This window comes from Pectinophora gossypiella, chromosome 11, assembly GCF_024362695.1.
Source record: "Pectinophora gossypiella chromosome 11, ilPecGoss1.1, whole genome shotgun sequence".
In the NCBI taxonomy this organism is placed as follows: Eukaryota; Metazoa; Arthropoda; class Insecta; order Lepidoptera; family Gelechiidae; genus Pectinophora; species Pectinophora gossypiella.
The window spans coordinates 6,241,492-6,261,123 of record NC_065414.1 but is presented as its reverse complement, the minus strand read 5'-3'; the positions used below and the strand labels follow the sequence as shown (position 1 = coordinate 6,261,123).

The 19,632-nt window shown below is 36.7% G+C and overlaps 1 protein-coding gene across 2 annotated transcripts in view; it reads right to left on the bottom strand.

Moving 5' to 3' along the window:
- The window catches only part of LOC126370949 (furin-like protease 1), a 246,508-nt gene that overhangs the window by 56,959 nt on the left and 169,917 nt on the right, over positions 1-19,632 (bottom strand). For both annotated transcript variants that reach the window (XM_050016091.1, XM_050016092.1), the window contains exons 3-4: positions 2,436-2,610; positions 538-698 (exon numbers count right to left, since the gene is read on the bottom strand). In XM_050016091.1, the coding sequence (XP_049872048.1) occupies positions 538-698; positions 2,436-2,610 (336 nt within the window). The remainder of the gene's footprint in view (positions 1-537; positions 699-2,435; positions 2,611-19,632) is intronic.

Sequence of the window (19,632 nt, the reverse complement as noted above, 5' to 3'; positions counted from 1 at the left end):
TATTTTATACATTTTATTGTTTGTGTTGTTTATGTAGGACGGTGGGTTTTTATACCTTTAATAAAACAATAATAAAAAAAGTAAGACGCTCCGTCAACAACCGATACCGCTGCGTAGCTCTTAGAAAATCGCATAGCAGTAGAGGTTCAGACACAACTAGATAAAATGAGATTATCAACTTACAAGATACCTACCCATAGTATAATCAAAGATAAGAGCCATGGTACCTCAGTTGGAGCAACGCTTGACTCTCACTGTATGGTCGCAAGTTCGAATCCCGAGTTCATTTTTGAAGTGATTATCACGTTCTCAGCGGTGAAGGAAAACATCGTGACGAAATCCACATTCCTGAGAAATGCGTTTCGGAGTTTTGCGACCTAACCTGTATTGGGCTGGATTTTCCTTCGCGAGTTGGAAGATCAAACAGGTAGTCGCTTCAGTAAAAATCGGATCTGACAAATCTTCAGGTTAGGTAAGCGGAGTCTGTGAAAAACGGGAAACGCTAAGGAGGCGGATGAACAACATGATAACACTTACAAGGTACCACATGTGAGGCCATTTGGGGTCGTTGAGTTGGAAGCTGGAATCGGCGGCTCTCGGCCGACCTTTCACCCTAGTAGGCTGGATGGCCCGCTTGGACCCCGCCTCCCGCTTGGACGACGATGATGGCACGGGTGCGTATGATGACCTCGTCTCAGCTGTCATGAAAAAAAAAGTTGATTAAATTTCCTATTCGACAAAAAGATATTTTTTTTATTACAATCAGGTTTGGGATTGAACACAGTCTCGCCTAATGGTAAGTAACGATGTGGATAAAGGTGGTGCACATTTACGTAGTAAAAGCCTACTCACTTTTAAATTCCAAAATTGTAACGAGTATTGGTAATAAAAAAGACGCCAGACTTCAGTCTTCAAATTTCAAATTGTGTGTTGCTGAACAAAAATACGGAAATTTTTCAGTTTTTTTAACAAGAAGATTATAATTATTAAACGGTGCTTATTCCTGTACACATTATAATCATGCGTCCCTTTCCTTTTCGGCGGATAAGAAAATGACAGGTATAACTTAAAATAAAAGTAGGGTGTGTCTGCAGGAATCGGGGCCACTTCCTCGCAGTCATGTTCTAACTACACCTGCCGCGTATTAAATTAGTTCTCCCTTATAGTAAAACCTATCTTCCAGCTCTGTCTTATACAAGGAACCCGCAGAGGCTCTTAGTAATCTCTCGGTTGCATCTGTGAGATGTAATGAGCTCGCTACCGTGCTTTGTGCACACAATGCAATGTCATATAAAAGCCTAAACGACAAATGTTCCCGTTGTTGTCGAGATTTTAATTGAATGCACATTACTTGTGTATACGAGTATGTCGCACCTGAAATCCAACTGTATTATTTATAAATGATAAAAATAGCATCAGCATAAGAGGAGCTCGGTGGCGCAGCGGTTCACGCGCTCGGTCTGCGATTGTTGAAGTAAAGCAACTTTCGCAAAGGCCGGTCATTGGATGGGTGACCACAAAAAAAAAGTTTTCATCTCGAGCTCCTCCGTGCTTCGGAAGGCGCGTTAAGCCGTTGGTCCCGGCTGCATTAGCAGTCGTTAATAACCATCAATCCGCACTGTGCCCGCGTGATGGTTTAAGGCCCGATCTCCCTACCCATCCATAGGGAAAGCCCGTGCCCCAGCAGTGGGGACGTTAATGGGCTGATGATGATGATGATGAAGAATAGCATATAATAGGAGACAGACGAGCAGACGTATCGCCTGATAAGCACCATCGCCCTTCTGCCACCACGTTACATACGCCACGCCGCGTCAGGGTTCTTTGGTGGCTTAATAATAACACGGACACCAGGGTAGATGGCTGGTAATCCACCCCACAACCCGCATCATAAAAAGAAAATCGCCCATAGACAGGTGTATTTTACAATATTACTTAGTACTTACTAGGTACTTAGTCGTTAGAGAAAAATTGCCATTATGTGAGTATATTATCACAACTCAAATCTTCCATATAATTATAATGAAATAAGGCAGTTTTTATTTCATGTGCGATGTAAATAGTGTGGATTGTGTGTGAGTGTGCGAGCCTTTTGTATGATGAATGAATTTGAATGGAAATGTAATTTTTCGTATCAATGATATTAAATTCCATATCCTTTATGTCGGGTGTGTTGAAATTGAATGCGAAGGCGTAGGTAGGTACTTCTATCTCTGTTTAATGCTTAGTCGTCTCTTTCTCCGAAGGTAATATGTGCACAAAATCAAAAAAAAGAAATTTAAGTAAGATTCTTAATCCACGTAACTATCAACGGCAGAGTCCACATTCTTAAAAATATTATTATGTAGATACGAGTAAGAATTTTTTCTATCAGAGGCAGGAAAACAGGTATTCGGAACTATTGGATTCATAGAACTTATATAATATTTAGTTACCTGTAGTTGAAATGTGTAAAGGCAAAAAATCTCTCTTCTTTCTGGATAGTGCGCGCTGTTGCTTCGCCCATCTCACTCTTGTGTCTCCCTCTAACTTGCCGTGGTGTTCTTGTGAGGGAGAAAGAGAGCGCTTCGACACTCGGTTGTGATGAAAGTGGTAGTGATTGTCGAAGATCTGAGGACAAAACAAAAAAAAAATAGTAAATAATATTCATAAGTTTTTGCGGCCGGCAAAAGGTGTACTGCGCTTTCCGGTCCGCGGTCACCACTCCAGAAAACTGGATCAGGGCTGCAGAGGATCGATCAAGGCAAGCCTTGGGTTAAGCCTATGATGTCCAGCAGTTCAGAAGTTCCAAGCTTCGAAGTATAAACAAGATTCATGTACTTAAATAAAGAGTAACAAAGAAGAAAATTGTGATTGAAAGTAATACGATTTATGACATTTATTATTCTTTTATTAGTCTCAGTTGTCTGTGTCTGTCTTCCAAGCAGATATTTATTATGATTACTCAAAAGGAAATAAGAAAAATGAAATATTATTTGTAATGTTTTGCATGTCTATTTTAATAAATATTTTGCTGCCACAATATATCACAAAGCAATCATTTCTGTGGCTTTAAAATAGTCTTTACGGACCAATAATTCAATCGTATAAAAAATAAGTAGTTATATTATTTGGAATGGTGGTAAACACTATTTACTTGCAAATATTACATCGCAGAGCAATAAAATACCTATACCTAATTGTATAAGTTATAATCCTCCCAGTATATATGTCATACGATGTAGTAAGTATCGTTAATTATACTTAATGTATTTATTCAACCAAATAGAAAATTATGATATTTAAATACAGCTGATTTCAATTAACAAAATATACTAAATCACCGTAAACGAGATAAGCCTCTTTTATGATTGTTTACAAAAGTCTAGGTATTCAAATGTAGTAAGTATTTTCATGGAGGTAATTCGGCTGAATTTTAGTAGGTAATAGCCCAATTTTAATTCACCGCGGAAAAGCGAGCCATTTTCGAAACCGCCACGTGACCTGTTTAAATTAAACTGTGGTTTTCCTTCGACAAAACAAATGCGATTGTACGCTCGTAAAACTCAACAGAATACCGGTTAGCGTTTTACAAATTGTGTAATGCGCGGAAATCGTTGAAATTGATAGTGTCCATTGAGGGGCCATGTCAAGGGGCCATTATTTTTGCTACTTATTTATCACTTAGATATTAGCAACCCTGAACAGGATGAATACTTTGGAAATTAATACTTTTAGGTTGTATGGAAACGCACACTAATAAAGTGTCACGGACAAGCGCCATCTAGCGCATAATTTAGGAACCAATTACTTCGCTTCGTTCGTTTGTTTTTACCTCAATGACAAAATATTTGAAAATGCAACTTAATAATCAAGAAGTCTAACAGATGTCGCTATTAACCAACGCCAATAAACAAAAATTACCAAAATGGACACGGCTTATATTTTCCGCTCCCGATTAATATTACTACAAACCAATTCAACACAATATAAACCAAATTCTCATTCCCATTTCTATATAAAAGCATTAAGCATTTTTGTATTGTACCTGCTGAAATCCACCACCAGATCAATTTACAAAATGAAACCGTCCGAACACAAAAATGGATTATTAAAGCGTAACGTTCGATGTAATTAATAGGCTAGGGGTGAAATAGTGAATCGCTAAAAGCAGTCGGCCGTAGTAAAGGGATATTGCACGAATAATAAAATCGAATGAGAATGCAGAATAAAAATTGCGAATCAATTCACCCACACACGAGTCAAACGCAGACTTTACCCTCGAATTGGCCCTTCACTCCCGCGCCTAATTTTGTTACTTTCCGTTTATGCGGTGTACTCAGTATTTACTTTATTTGAAAGGAAATGTAGCATCAAAAAGATGTGAAACACACAAATATATTTTGTTGTAATTGTGAACATATATGTATTTATATCATTTGTTGATGTAAGGAGACTTTTGCCTGGGATCGAAGTAGGCTACTGGATAATTATAACGACGGTTCCACGATAAGAAGAAAAATAAAGTAAAATATTTTATTACCTATAATTAACAATAAAAAAATACCCGGACCTGTCAAATCTTCAGGTTGGGTAAGCGGAAAGCGTGAGAAACGAGATAACGCTTAGGCGATGATTAATTATAATTATCTGTTATATTATAACATTACATACATTAACACAAACACGCAATATTTTTTAATATCTTCTAATAGGCAATAAACTTAAAAGTAAATAATTTTATCTTTACTAGCAGCTATCAATCGGCGAACCGTACAGACACACGGTTTTTATTTATTTACCGTCGCAGTAAATTTTTATCAGCTGTCCAAACGAGCGAAAACTCAACGTGAAATAAATTAATTTGACTTTAACAATCCTTTTTAAGAACTTACTTCCATGAACATTATTTACATTGAAGATTCAGAATTGGAATATAAAAGAACGAATATTTAAATATTTTTTCATTATTCGCTTCACAAAAACGTTTAATAACCTAACAAAAATAATATACTTATGTTTTATACATGAACGGTCACGAGCCTTAATATGTATACACTTTGGTACCATGTCACATTAGCTTTTTTGACAAATTGAACTGTAAGTCTCACTAAATTTCAAATGTGTTAGTGCGACAGAGTCCTAACGTGGGTACATTATATTGCTCATGACTGTACATACAGGAGATCACGCCTTTTTTCCTTGGACTAAGCAGAAACTAACAAATTTCAATTACTTCGATCCCGACGTACAACTTTCTCTTATTTTACTCTTATCAAAGTCGAAATATCGAGTCGAGATATGTTCTCATTAATTTAATTATTGTGGTTTGGATAAATGACATATCAGAAGATAACATACTTGGTGATTGATAAGTCATCATCTCCCTAGCATTATCCCGTTTTTTCGCAGGGTCCGCCTACCTAACCTGAAGATTTGATTGGTCCGGTTTTTTACAGAAGCGACTGCCTGTCTCACCTTTCAACCCACGGAGGGAAAACCAGCCCAATACAAGTTAGGTTAGGTTAGAGAATGCATTTTTTGGGAATGTGGGTTTCCTCACAATGTTTTCCTTCACCGCTGAGCACGTGACAATCATTTATGATCCAAACATGAATTCGAAAACAAATTCGACAATCATTGGTTTAGTTAGGCCTGTGCTATTCTACCAACTGCGATTGATAAATCTTACTTTAGAAATATAATTATTCTCTCATGATGCAATGTTCACGACTCAACAGCATCCACAACTTACGAATAGACGATATTGGGCAACATAAAACGTTTGTGGAGAATAGACATTTTTATAAAAAAGAAAAACGTTTCTTTTTGATATTGTTTATTGCCACTGAGCATAGTTTTATTACGAGCAACACATCCCTGGTTGATAGGCTCCAGCAAAAATGATAGACGCGGCTGAGCCGTAAATCTTTGTGACTAACCTTGAGACTGAGTATCAAAGTTTCACAACGCCTCCAGTAGTTTTGGCACCCACGCGGCGCGGAATCGTCGCGACATTATGAATTTTATCGCTGCTCTGAATGTGTTACGACTGCTATATATTCCCGTATATGAATAACTAGTTATAAGCCGCGACTTCGTTCGCTTATAATTCGGTAAAGTACACAAAGCTCATTGTTGGAAAGCACTCTTAGTTTGTCTCTAGAAAGTACCTTTTACCCCAGGTTTTGATCCATCTATGTGCCAAGTTTCATCCAAATTAGCCCAGCAGTTTAGGCGTGAAAAGGTTAAAATAGACAGAGTTAGGTACATTCGCATTTAAAGTATTAGTAGGGATATGGTAATAGGAGGTATACCCCTTTCTGGTCCCATTTAACTGAATGGTTTGCCATTACACACTTCCGCATTGTTACGCAAGTTAGTTAGCGGAATGGATTCGCATTCGCGTCGTCGTTAGGATTTGCCAGACTTAAAGCCAATTGGGAATCAATGTCGTTAACTTAGGATTCGGCTTCGCTCAGAAGCTAATTAGCTTACTAATAGGTCTTAGGATAAACTTCGCAATGTAGGTGTAATTTCGGATAATATTCGTGATAGAATTATCATATCCGTAAGCAATGAAAAGCGATGAGACATGCAAATGCAATCTACAACGTATCACAACAACATAAGATACCAATTATAGAATTAAACAAAGAAAGAAAGAACCATTTATTATTTTTGGAAACCACAGATACAGACAGGTACATTACATTTAGGTACGCAGAACAGAATCCACACAAAAAGAAAGAAACTAAAACTAAATTCAAGCAGTCTCTTAAATAAGACGCCCCCTAAAAATGATCAATTATGTAATAGTTTTAACAAACAGAAACCCAAGAACATTGTTTATTTCGACATGTGTATTTTACTTGGCAACAACTTGACAAATACACTAAAGGCGAGCCAACGCGCAGAAATATAAAGTTTAAAATTGAAAAGTTGCGGATACACTTGTAAAGAATTTCTCAATTTCGCACAAGGCAACCGGAACGAACCTCCGGCGATTGTGATGCCAAACACGTAAGTAAGATAGCCACCCTCAGTATTTGTACTTACTTAATTATTCAGTGAACTTCAGAGGTGTGCATCTACCAAATAGTTCATACATGGTGTTAACTTAAATCCATACATATCCTCATCCATACATCTTTATTTGTTTTTATAACGCCATCTTATTGTTTTGAATATCAATAGCACTTTTAAACTAAAATTAAAAAATAAAGTCTAGGTACTTATATTCAGACCTGTCGATAGATTTTCTAAGGAATGTATTGTGATTGCTACTACATTATTGTTATTTTGGTCAATTTAGAGACACTCTGTATGTGTATTTTTGCTTCCCCTCACATTTTTCTACGAACCAGCAAGGGTCACGGGATCCTATCTCTATTTACTCACGCGTACCTATTTATTTTTCAACCCTCCGTGAAGAAAAATGTGTTGTTTTTGCACGTTAATAAGTTACAAGGTACTCTACACAAGCAACGTCGTAAGCGAGTACTGATTTTGTTTTCCTACAAAATCTCGCTACGACAATATCTATATAGCATATTTTCGGCACGGTACATTTCTATGTTAAGTAAAAGTTTTATCGCGGAAAACCTTTGCGCTTTCCGAAAGGCCGATTCGAAATGTTTCGGAAGCGTTCGAAGCTCTATTTATGAACTGGGCCGGAAAAAGGGCGCGAGTCGATACATGCACATTTTTAGTGAGCCTCACTTGGATATCGAGATGTTAAGTGGACCTTAAAAATGGGGAGGATGGAAATGGAGCTCCGGAGATATACTTTAGTCATTGGTCTCGAAAGTTAACTCGCATGAACGTACGGATAGGATCCCTTCCGGGAGCTATGGGAACAGTACTTTCGCTACTGTGCACAGTAAATACCAAAATAAGAATTTATTGAATAATTTCGATTCAATAAAAGTAAGATGATAAGTAATTCAGGAAGCACTGATGTAAAAACGTAGTCGTTACATGAGTCATGTCAGGGGCCTATGGCGGCTCAATAATAATCCTGACACCAGGGTTGATGGGGCTGGTAAACCACCTCACAACCCACACGATAGAAGAAGAAGAATATAATTATATACCATCTTGGGTCAAAATGTGAGTCTGTTTTAGACTTGTAGCTCTGCTCATCCGGATAGAGATACGGGCGCAATTTCTGTATTATTTATATTTATGTATTTGAAATACTTACTTTTCTTAAGGCCGATTTATCTATGTAGACAGATAGTGTTTATTCGTAGAATAGTCTTCCAAAGATGTCATATAAAATTTTGTTATTCCTTTGACAAAATAATTTATACGTTTAATGAAAAACCAGCTCAATACAGGCGACACTATTATTTCGGTTTAATTGCCTATTTTTTTAAATACATTTCTGACACTTTCAAAATATAAAGTGCATATATTTTTTATTTACCCACGTTACCCTATGACTATGCTGTGTGAAGCTCATAAAAACTCGGTCCCGCTACTTTTCCGTTCTTTATAAATGTTTAGAAACCTCTCGGCCCATGCTGGAGGGCATGACGTGACCTGCACCAAGGAACTGGAGCATACAGCCTTCACCATTCACACTGAGGTCATTGACTCACATCGCAAATGTGAAGTCTTCAATAACGAATATTATAATGTCATAACTACTGGGTAGTACGGTGAAATAGGTTTTTATCTATTTTGGAAGCTTCTATGTTGGCCTGGCGTTATGCTGCTTACGTTCCCGGGTATGTCGTAAAAACCGACAGTGGACTTGTATCAGTTGTAACTGGACAATTTATATTGGGAGTTAGATTGATTTCCATTTAGTATCGGTATTGAAAGTGGTTGCAAGCTATCTTCGAATTCTATTATTTGAGACAAGAAATGCGATACAGTAGCACTCTGCTGCGGGGTCTTACGATAACTATGCAAAGAGATGGTCTAATAACATACATACATATATAAACTCACGCCTATTTTCCACCGGGGTAAGCAGAGACTATGGAATTCCATTTGCTTCGATCCTGACACACTTCTCTCTTTCTCTCTCTCATTTCTCCCTCTCTCTTTCTCTCCCCCCCCCCCCCCCTCTACGGTGGCTGGTTAGCGCCGACATCGAGTGTGTTGTATTTGTATTGTATGGATTGTTTTCCCTCAGCGGGGTAATATGGAACTAAGTAGCTAAGTAGGGTATACCAAGCTAATAATAAAATGCATCCTATTTCTATGCTCAATAATATAAAATAAAACCGTTTAAATGTACCAGCATAGTATCACGCCTTTATCTCTGAAAGAGTAAGCACAGGTGTATAGAAATATCCACTAATATCTACTTCTCGCCAGTTACGTTTAAGTCTCAACAGAAATAGGGGACGAGCCAAGTGCTATTAACTGAGCACAAAATTGTGGAAACCACGTGATAGCAATTGGGTCGTGTACTAGTCAAACTAAATTATGAAATTCTGAAACTAAATAAAGAGAGATGTGAAAGTAACGAAAATAATTTTCTTTTTTCTATTTAAGTAACTTATTTATGAATTTTAATCAAGAAAACCGTAATAACAAGTCCGACATTTTATCACGTTCGTCTATGACGTCACAGTGTGCTTCTTCATACAAATTCTATAGTAATTTCGTATTTTGTCTTTTAATAAAAAGTAACTAATTTGACTAGTTGGTAACTAGTCTATTAATCATCTAAACATGAATTTTCATAAAGTCGTATTCAGTATTTTCGAGGCCGAGTCGGATTCCAACCTTTGACACGATATATGTCGCGCGTTCAATATTCAATATCCTTCTTCTTCTTCTTCTTATTGTTCTCCGTATTTATGCTTAATGAATAGTATAAACCACTATGATCCAATTGCAGAGATCGTAAAACAATTTCTCACGCTATTCCCCCGAACGATGATCGAAAAACGTAAGCTCCAACCGAAATCGCAAACTCCAATATTTATTACCTTTTGTACGCTCTTATCAATCTTTTCACAACGTATGATGGATTCTGAGGTACTTACACAAACGCCTATGAATATTTTAGCCTTTGATTTCTTGTTTGTATCGCTCACTGTGTTGTTATAAGCGATAGAATATTTTATCTTTCAATGTGAAAATAGGTAATAGATTTCGATGTAAGTATTTGGTGCTGTATTTCTCTTTTGGGATTGTCTATACAAAAGTACTTTCTTTAAATACAGTTCAGTTGAAAATAGTAATGATAATATCTGACAGAGAAAAAAAGAGGGAGAGACGTATCGTGCAATAAACATATTTTAATTAATTACATTCTTTTTTATCTAAAATAGAACTCTGTGGTGTCTCCACCGAACTCTTCGTTAAATAAATGTGAAAATAAGTAAACTATATTAAACTTACGCACATTTCTAAAAAAATACTAAATAAATCCGATTACCTGACTATCAATTTCACAAAATAAGTATTATTGTTGAGCTTTACGAGAGAAACCGGTTTTGCAATGTTCCTGTAAAGAGTTTTGGACTGAATGTTTTAGATTTTAGAGTGCTGTAGGTGATTTGAACCAACTCTATTACAGTACTTTTTATAGGAATATATAGTAGCAATTATAACATTCCGTTTATATTCTTGGTAAAATAATAAATGTACTTACGTATTTTAAAAATATCTTTTTAAACTGTACAATACGAATGGCTTGAGAATACATTAGCTTTAATTTGTTCTCATTTTAGATCAAATGTTACTTGATGTCGTAAGAAAAGTCATAAAAAAAAACATACTTAGTTGATTGTATTTTATAAACCAAAATCAGATAATCAAATTATTCCAAATGGGAATTAAACATACTCAAAACATAATTTTGTTCCTATTCAAAATAATTTCACTAACACAATAGCTCGACCACTATAGACGGAGATACGGCTGATCTATCACGGGGGTCGCTAAGCTTGATGAGGTGTAAGTACTTACTTCATCTTACAATGGATGTACCTCTCACAACCTCAATTGGGATATAAAAAACCCAATCAACCTCAATCAATTAATCAATTAGTCCTTAGCTTATGATATGTATAAAAAAATTTCAAGATATTAAACCCACGCTTCACGATCTGACTCACGCTTGGCACTGCAGTTTTAATTTTTCATCTGCAATCGCGGACGCACGGTAATCCCGCTTCGTTCAGCCATATTTTCAGTTTCAGTAGTGCCGTAAATTGGCAAAACTACCAGCGAGATCGATCTTTTAGCTTTTATTGCTCGATTCCTGCTATTGTTACCAAAAGATATGGCTCTAGGTATGTGGGTGCGAGCATAGGATTTATGGTCTGTGACGATATTGGATTGAACGGAAAGTTTAACTACTAGACTACCACATTATGGCCCGTACGCTACTTACCATAAGCACCTATAAAGATCGAATGACAGTACTTGACACTAAAAACTTCTTGGAGTATACGCGATAGTTTAAAGAGGCTGAGAGAAGTTACGCAACTACGCCAAGGGATCAATTTTCAAACTTTTCGACGTGAGAAAGAACTAAGTTAATAGTAGAAGAAGTTAGTTTATTTATATTATTTATTTATTATACTTTTTTTCTTTTTTTTTTGTTATGTTGGTATCATTATAAATATGTTTGTTGCACCAGCCCGTGCTCCAATGAATAATCTTCTTTCACCCTAAGGTTGCCTGGCAGAAATTGCTGTTTAGCAATAAGGCCGCCTATTGTGCTTATGTTTTATTCGTATGTTTATGTCCTTAATATTATGTTCTTGTGCAATAAAGTATTATTGATTGATTGATTGAAGTTATAATATGATCATTTTGGCGGCGCATATAGGGCTGATTTTTATTTAACATCAAAGTGCAATTGAACACGAACAGCTTCAAATAAAAACAAAAACTATTTAATAACTCCGAAATTAAGTGTCTGTTTTAAGCAACAGGTTCAATATCCAACTTGCGTTACTACAACATCAGATTTATCGGAACATGTAGGTAGGTACATCGTAAATGGCAATATCCTTACACCGTCTTGTAAAACAAGCACTCCGATTATCTTAATACAATATACCGATCACGATAAACTTATATCGGGATAAAATAATATTTTAAAGATAAAAGCATTGCCTTTTCTCTCAGCTCCGTGTATCCCAAGTCACGGCGCTTCAAAGAAAAAAGATTGCGCATTTCTTTTCACAGAGTATATTTTAAACCTGGGACACTTAACGTTAGGGACATTATTTATTCAGAACCACGCGTTACCCTTTACTCAAAGGTGCCTGTGGAATTCTAAGCGCGGCAGTTAAGGGAAGAGCTCACCCGAAAGTTTGGGTGTCGGCCTCCGCTGGCTTCGGTTATGGTTAGTTCAAACATAACATAACAAAGCAGCATATATTTGCGGGTATATCCCCGAAGGGGTACACAGAAGTAATGTACAGTCACGAGCATTAAAATGTATACACATTAACTTTTTTGACAAATTGAACTGTAAGTCTCACTAAATGTCAAATATGTTAGTGCGACAGAGTCCTAAAGTGGATACATTATATTGCTCATGACTGTATATAGTAAGTCCCATGTAATAGGGGGCGAGTTTATTGCCATAAACCGGACACAAATCCTGGAAACTACCTATAATCAAACCATGAGCACATACAGTCGAATGCAGTGGTTTTGTCTCTACAATGTATGTCACATGTTCCCCGAATAGAGTTATCGCGGTATTTTTTTTCCATTTTGGAAACATAATACCAACTACTAACTACTACTACTACTATACTTAGTTAAGAGACTTTTGTAATTATTTCTTTTATTTTGGTGCAATAAAGTGTATTTGTATTGTATTGTATTGTACTAGCTGATACGGTAGACCGGAGGCGCCGCACTCGCGAGTCAAATTGCAAATGTAAACTATCCTGTAATCTACTCGCGAAATACGCATATTTATTTTATTTTTTGCGAGACTAACGCATGGTAATTAGTCAAATCAGTTACTTTTTACTAAACGTCAAAACACGAAATTAGTATGGAAAAACAAACTGTGACGTCATAGAAAAACGTGACAAAATGTCGCAGTTACTAGTACATTTTTCTTTATCCAAATTAATTACTTGAATCGAAAAATAAAAGGTTTTTAGTCATTTATAGATCTGTTTTTATTAAGTAATCAGAAGTTCATAATTTATATTTGATTAATTTACCTAGGAAATTACCCAATTGATTTTGTTATATAAAAGGTGTGTACCGATACTGCTGGAGATTTCCCGCCGCGATTCAAATGTTCTGTTATCGGTTTTCCCAGCACCGCCTGGGTGTAAATACTTGATCAAGTGTCAGGTGCCAGGTGTTTGGTTTAAGTCTTCGTTCAGCTCAATTCCCCAGAGACGCGGTGTAAATATGAGTGCTTGGTGTAGAAAATTGTATTATCAATTGACTTTAGGCGTAGATATATAGTATAGTCCATGTACGATGTTTATTGTTAGAAACTTTTCGCCTAATACTTTATTATATTTTTTTAAGTGAAAATATAAATACTCTTGGTGCATTTTACTAACTTGCTCTGCATCTATTTTGCTACTTGCACCAATGAGTTATTAATTCGTCTTAGGAACAATTTTAATTGACACAGTTGGCTCGACCATTACAGACGGCGATACGACTCACTACCTATCACGTTGTTCTAACACAAAGATCGGTCACGTGTTGATACTTAGTTGATATATCTCTGACTACCCCAATTTAAATGTGTTATGTTGTGAATTAAGTTAAACGACTTTCTATTTTTTTATGTTTTATGATTATGATTTTCTATATACCTTATCTTACCAGGTACTAGTTAAGTAAGTAGAATAAATCTTTTACTCAAGATCTTTGCAAATATTAGTATGAAAGATCTTTCCATCTCCTTCATCGCTACTTTACTTTATTAAAAAGAAACTACTTTTCCGAGTTTATTTCAAGTTTTATATAAAAATACCAGAGGCGCTATTTAGAAGTTGTCTTTGTCATCTAGTAAATTAATTTGTACAGCGTTCCCGTCTGCTCGTAGCTGTCGTAACACCTGCTACTGCTACGACTACGACTCGCTACGTAGCAATGCTCGTAGCAATGAAGTTTAGTAAATTCACTGTTACAGACTGGAGATAAGAGTCTTGATTAAACTGAGAATTAAAACACGCTTTTATTTTAAAATTAAATATATTTCACTATCTTAGAAATACTTTAGTAAACATTTATTTTTATTTCTCATTCTAGGAAGTCCGTTATTACTACACGAAAAATTATCTTCCTACAAAGTATCGAAAATTTATCAAATGCAATATGAACAACTTACGGTAATAATGCAATAATAATAAACTATATGTATATACGTAAATATAACTCCATAGTCTCTGTTTACCCCGGTGGGAAATAGGCGTGAGTGTATGTATAGTAGTCGTTATTACCATCCAGTTAATATATTTGACGAATGAGTATTAAAATACACTTGCCAGGCATAAAAATAGCCTACTTATGGTATAGCCACCATTATCAACCTGAAATTCAAATCCGCCATCAAATCCTTCGCAAACAGCGTATCATTTTCAATAATTTCGTCGACCAAATTTAAGGCTTCGAGTCGGGTCGGTGGCACGCGTCTCGTTGCCATGGTAACGAATAGGGAGTCTCCCCCGCCTCCGCTCCCGCTGAGGGGTATAAACGTCCATGTGATGAAGAGAGCAGATATTTTTCGAATTGATTTTTTCTTTATTTTTCTATTGACGACGGGCTATGAGCCGTGGTAGCCCAGTTGGTAGAACGCTTGCCTCTCACTTTGAGGTTGGAGGTTCGAATCCAGCACAGACCTAAACCAATGATTATCGAATTCGTGTTTGGATCATAAATGATTATCACGTGCTCAGCGGTGAAGGAAAACATCGTGAGGAAACCCACATTCCTGAAATGGATTTTCGGAGGTATGTGACCTAACCTGTATTGGGCTGGTTTTCCCTTCGCGGGTTGGAAGGTCAGACAGGCAGTCGATTCTGTATAAAACTGGACTAGTGTTGCCGAAAAATCGATAGTTTTACTATCGATAGTAAACAGCCAAAATAATCTACCCAACCGATAGGCCTATCGATAGTATCGATACTATCGATAAAGTCACTATCGATCGTACAAAACTATCGCAATATCGAAGAGCGATACTATCGATACTATCGATAGTTTTTCATCTTTTAACTATCGATAGTATCGATACTATCGTTGCTTATCAATAGTATCGCCAAAAAAGAGCTATCAAAAAACGATAGTATCGATAAGATTAATTATCGAAACTATCATTTTTTGGGAAATTATCGATAGTTCGATCGAAAACTATCGATAGGGCGCTATGGAGCGGCAACACTAAATTGGACCTGTCAAATCTTCAGGTTAGGTAAGCGGAGCCTGTGAAAAACCGGATAATGCTAGGATGATGATGATATTGACGACGGGTAAATGTAGATTTCTCTACCGGGGCCAAATTGTGAACGATTACGATTTTTTTAACGTTACTTATTGCACGTTGACCTTAGATGGCATTAACTACTTGGTCCGACAAATAGCGTTGAGACTCTCCCGTACAAAAATTCAAGACTACAGAAGAATATTAAAGACCGGCCGGTGCAGGCTTACTTTATTTTTATCCAACTGTAAAGCAAGTTATTTATTATCGAGCCATTTTAACCCAATGAACATATCTTAAACTATAAAGCATTCGTCATAATAAATAACTTCAAATGAACTTGAAAACTAAAAAAAAGAAAAGCACGTTGTCAAAACATTTTTCGTGATTATAATTTCTTACGATCAAACAAACTGGCAGAACATTTTATCGAGAATAAAAAACGTTTTGAATTGAAACGCGTAACTTTTAATTCACTTAAAAACTTGCTGAAGTATTTTTAAAAGGTTCATTGGTTCGTGTCACCTTGTCACCTATTCAATAAGATTCGTGATAGATTAACCTAGCATCTGTTGAGATAACAGATACAATAGCTTTTATTTTAAATTGTTTGTGGTATGGTCTATAACCCCTTCGGTTGAGGGAATGCCTGTGCCCAGCAGTGGGACGTATACAGGCTGTTTATTTTATGCGTCTGGTTGAGATCGTCCGACAAACGAGTTGCTAAGCTTCTGTAATATGTTTATTAGGTATTGAAAGTATAGAATAGTATAGAATCTAGAAAAAAACAAACACCACCAGCAATGCAAACACCATAAAAGCACCTATACTGCAATAAAAAAATAATATTAGGATGACGTAACCAATTTGTGAGTCTATCCTTTGTTTGGTTAGGACATTGCAGGCTTGAATCACCTAATTGTCCGCAAAAGTAAGATGATTGCGTGCTTCAGATGGCACGTTAAACCGGCTATTAACCGTAAAACACCTCCACCAACCCGCAGAGGAGCAGCGTGATGGAGTATGCTCCATACCCACCCCGGTTGATTGAAGGAATGCCTGTGCCCAGCTGTATGACGTATATAAGCTATTTATGTTATGTTTATGATGTATGAAAAGTGTTCTGCCCACCCCATTAGGGATTACGTGCGAGATTATAATATGTATATATCTATACGCAAGACTAGGTATGACTCCTTAGAAATCTGAAAGTACCTAAGTGAATACACAAAATTACCAGACCTAAAAATAATCTAATATAACTTTTCCATTCATCCTTTCTTTCTATAAATAGGTTATCCGCACAGAACGTTAATGGGCATTTTCAGTACAGCTTTTGTTTTTGTTCGTTTCTTGCTTAGTCATGTTCAAAAACAAATGGAAATTGTGAGATACCGATTCAATACAGATTTGTATTGAAATACATTAATGAATTTGCCATAAGTCTCTTCAAAGTAGCTTATGGCCCTGTTTCACATAGACACCTCATAAGTTTATTTTAAATTATAACTGTATTTTTTTTTATCCCGCGAAAAGGAAAAGGACAGATACTATCAATTATAAAATCAATGAATAATCCAGCTAATCAAATAGACATCTCGCTGGTATGCGGCCCCTTTGACGTCGGGTGTCAACTTAATTCTATCGGGTTAATGGTCAGTGTAAAATTTTGAGAGGTTTGTTAAAATTTCCGCCTGAAATATTCTATAAATTTTATGGCTGTCGATTCTCTTTCCATATCGACGAAAAATAAAATTATAGGTACTTACTACAGTAAAATTATATGGTACACCATAGAAGTATTACCACCATTATGGGCATAACCTGAGAGTATAAATTGTAATCCAAAAGAACACGGTAACATAAAAATGATAAAAGCTTTTTGCTGTAATCTACAATTTTAAACACATGTCACCGGCCTAAAGTAACATTGTAAAGCGAAAATGAGGCATAAAAAATGTGCGGAAATGGCCGGCGGTCGCCATGGCAACGCGCTCGCTAGCCTCTCTGCTGCAAACAATGACGTTTTTCATGCGGTTTTACCTACAGGAATGAAGGCTTTAACAATTTGAACGTGGAATTTGTTAACAGTGAAAAGTTCTATTGTGGTGCTCTATTTATCTTTACAGATACAAAGCTACGTGTGAATACAGTACTATGTTTATTTTAAATGTTAGCTTTTTTGGTTTGTGTTAGACCGGTAGTAAAAAGATACGGATATTTTTTGATACAAATATAGATGATAACATCCCGAACATGTTTTACAAGTCGACTAAGGGGCCTTTATCACTAAGACACCATATTAATGTTTGGTTTTTTTTTCATCCTCATATGGCAAGCATTTGTTCATAAGCCGTGGTAGCCCAGTTAGTAGAACGCTTGCCTCTCACTTTGAAGTCGCAGGTTGGAATCCAGCACAGGCCTAAACCAATGATTGTCGAATTTGTTTTCGTATTCATGTTTGGATCATAAGCGATTATCACATGCTCAACGGCGAAGGAAAATATCGTGATGAAACCCACATTCCCGAGCAATGCATTTTCGGAGGTATGTGACCTAACCTGTATTGGGCTGTTGGTTTTCTCTTCGCGGGTTGGAAGAGTCAGACAGGCAGTCGCTTCTGTGAAAAACCGGACCTGTCGAATCTTCAAGTTAGGTAAGCGGACCCTGTGAAAAACAGGATAATGCATCACTATGCTTTCCTTCACCGCTGAGCATAAGAATTACAATACAAAAAATAAATATATTTTTTATATAATAATACTTATACGGGAAAACGGTTTATCTATACCTATTGTTAACCTAACCTCACCTAACTTCTTGTATATTTTCACATCAATCTAACTAAATGAGTCATTTGCTAACAATGATTTATAGTTAGAATAACCAAATCTAAGCAAGTCATTATAGAGGTAATAACACATATCACCGCAAAGCATTTCTCGGGAATGTGGGTTTCCATTGAGCACGTAATAATCAGTTATGACCCAAACATTAAGCTCGAGCTCGGATTCGAACCATACTTAATATGCACCGGAATAGAAAATGTTCCACGCAATAACCAACAAGAATCCACTAAACAATATGAAATCGAAATTCCCGGTGCAACTGAAATTCATTGGTAGAAAAGCCCGTGCAAGCCCGCCGTAGCGAAAACTTGTGCTATTGTTAAAGGCGAACACACCCAGTGAGACTGTCCTTTTGGTAGCGATAAAGCGGAACTTAGTGCAAGTCTAACCTTATATATATATATATATATATATATATATATAATATATAGACTAGATATCTATCATATCATATAAAGATTTTGGACACAACACAACTAAGGTTGGACACGCCTACCAAACGCCTGTTCACTCTAGCCTTGAAAACTCCAAGATAAGAATCTTCAGAGAACACAAACTGCAGACTTCTAGTCCATTGCTGTTCGCATGTTGCAAACGTCGACTATCTTCGGCAAATATACTATCTACTTAAAAGGTTCATGATATCCACCTCAGGACTTTGTATCGAAAATGATTATTTAGATGTAATTGATATTATGATTGATTAGTCTTTACTCTGATGAAATGGTCGGAATAATAAGAATTTGTTCACTTTCCTTCACTTTCAGCTCAACAGAGAATTTAGACTTCGATGAATCTAATGCTTAAACTTGTTTATAATAGCTATATAAGAATACACAATAAAGTAACTTTGTCGTTATACAAATAATCGTTATTCCAGCCGTCTGATCCTAGTTTAGACTTAGACACCCATACCTAGTGTTTTTTAGTGTCTAAAATTTCACGTTGTAAATAATGACCCGATTTTTATTACCTCAGCAAAACGGCTAAGTACACCTGTTGAGCCCCTCAATATTATCATACACTTAACACTAACACGCACGTTAAGCCGTTGGTTCTGGTTACTACTTACTGATGTAAGTAAGTAGTCGTTACATGAGCCATGTCAGAGGCTTTTAGCAGCTCAATAGTAACCCTGACACCAGGGTTGATGAGGCTGGTATTCCACCTCACAACCCACACGATAAGAACCACAAATTCCTAGCAATAAAATAACAATAAAGCACACTCCCTTCCGTATCTCGCTGTCCGCTACTTGCCGACACTAAGACAGGTGTCACCCCGTCACCCCCGCGCTTCACCCCGCGCCCCCTCCCCACCTTCCTCCCCCCAGCTGGCGATCCCCCGTCTCCCCCTGCATCCCAGCTGATTCTCAGCCGCATCTAGACAGCGTGGCGGGAGAGTCGCGAC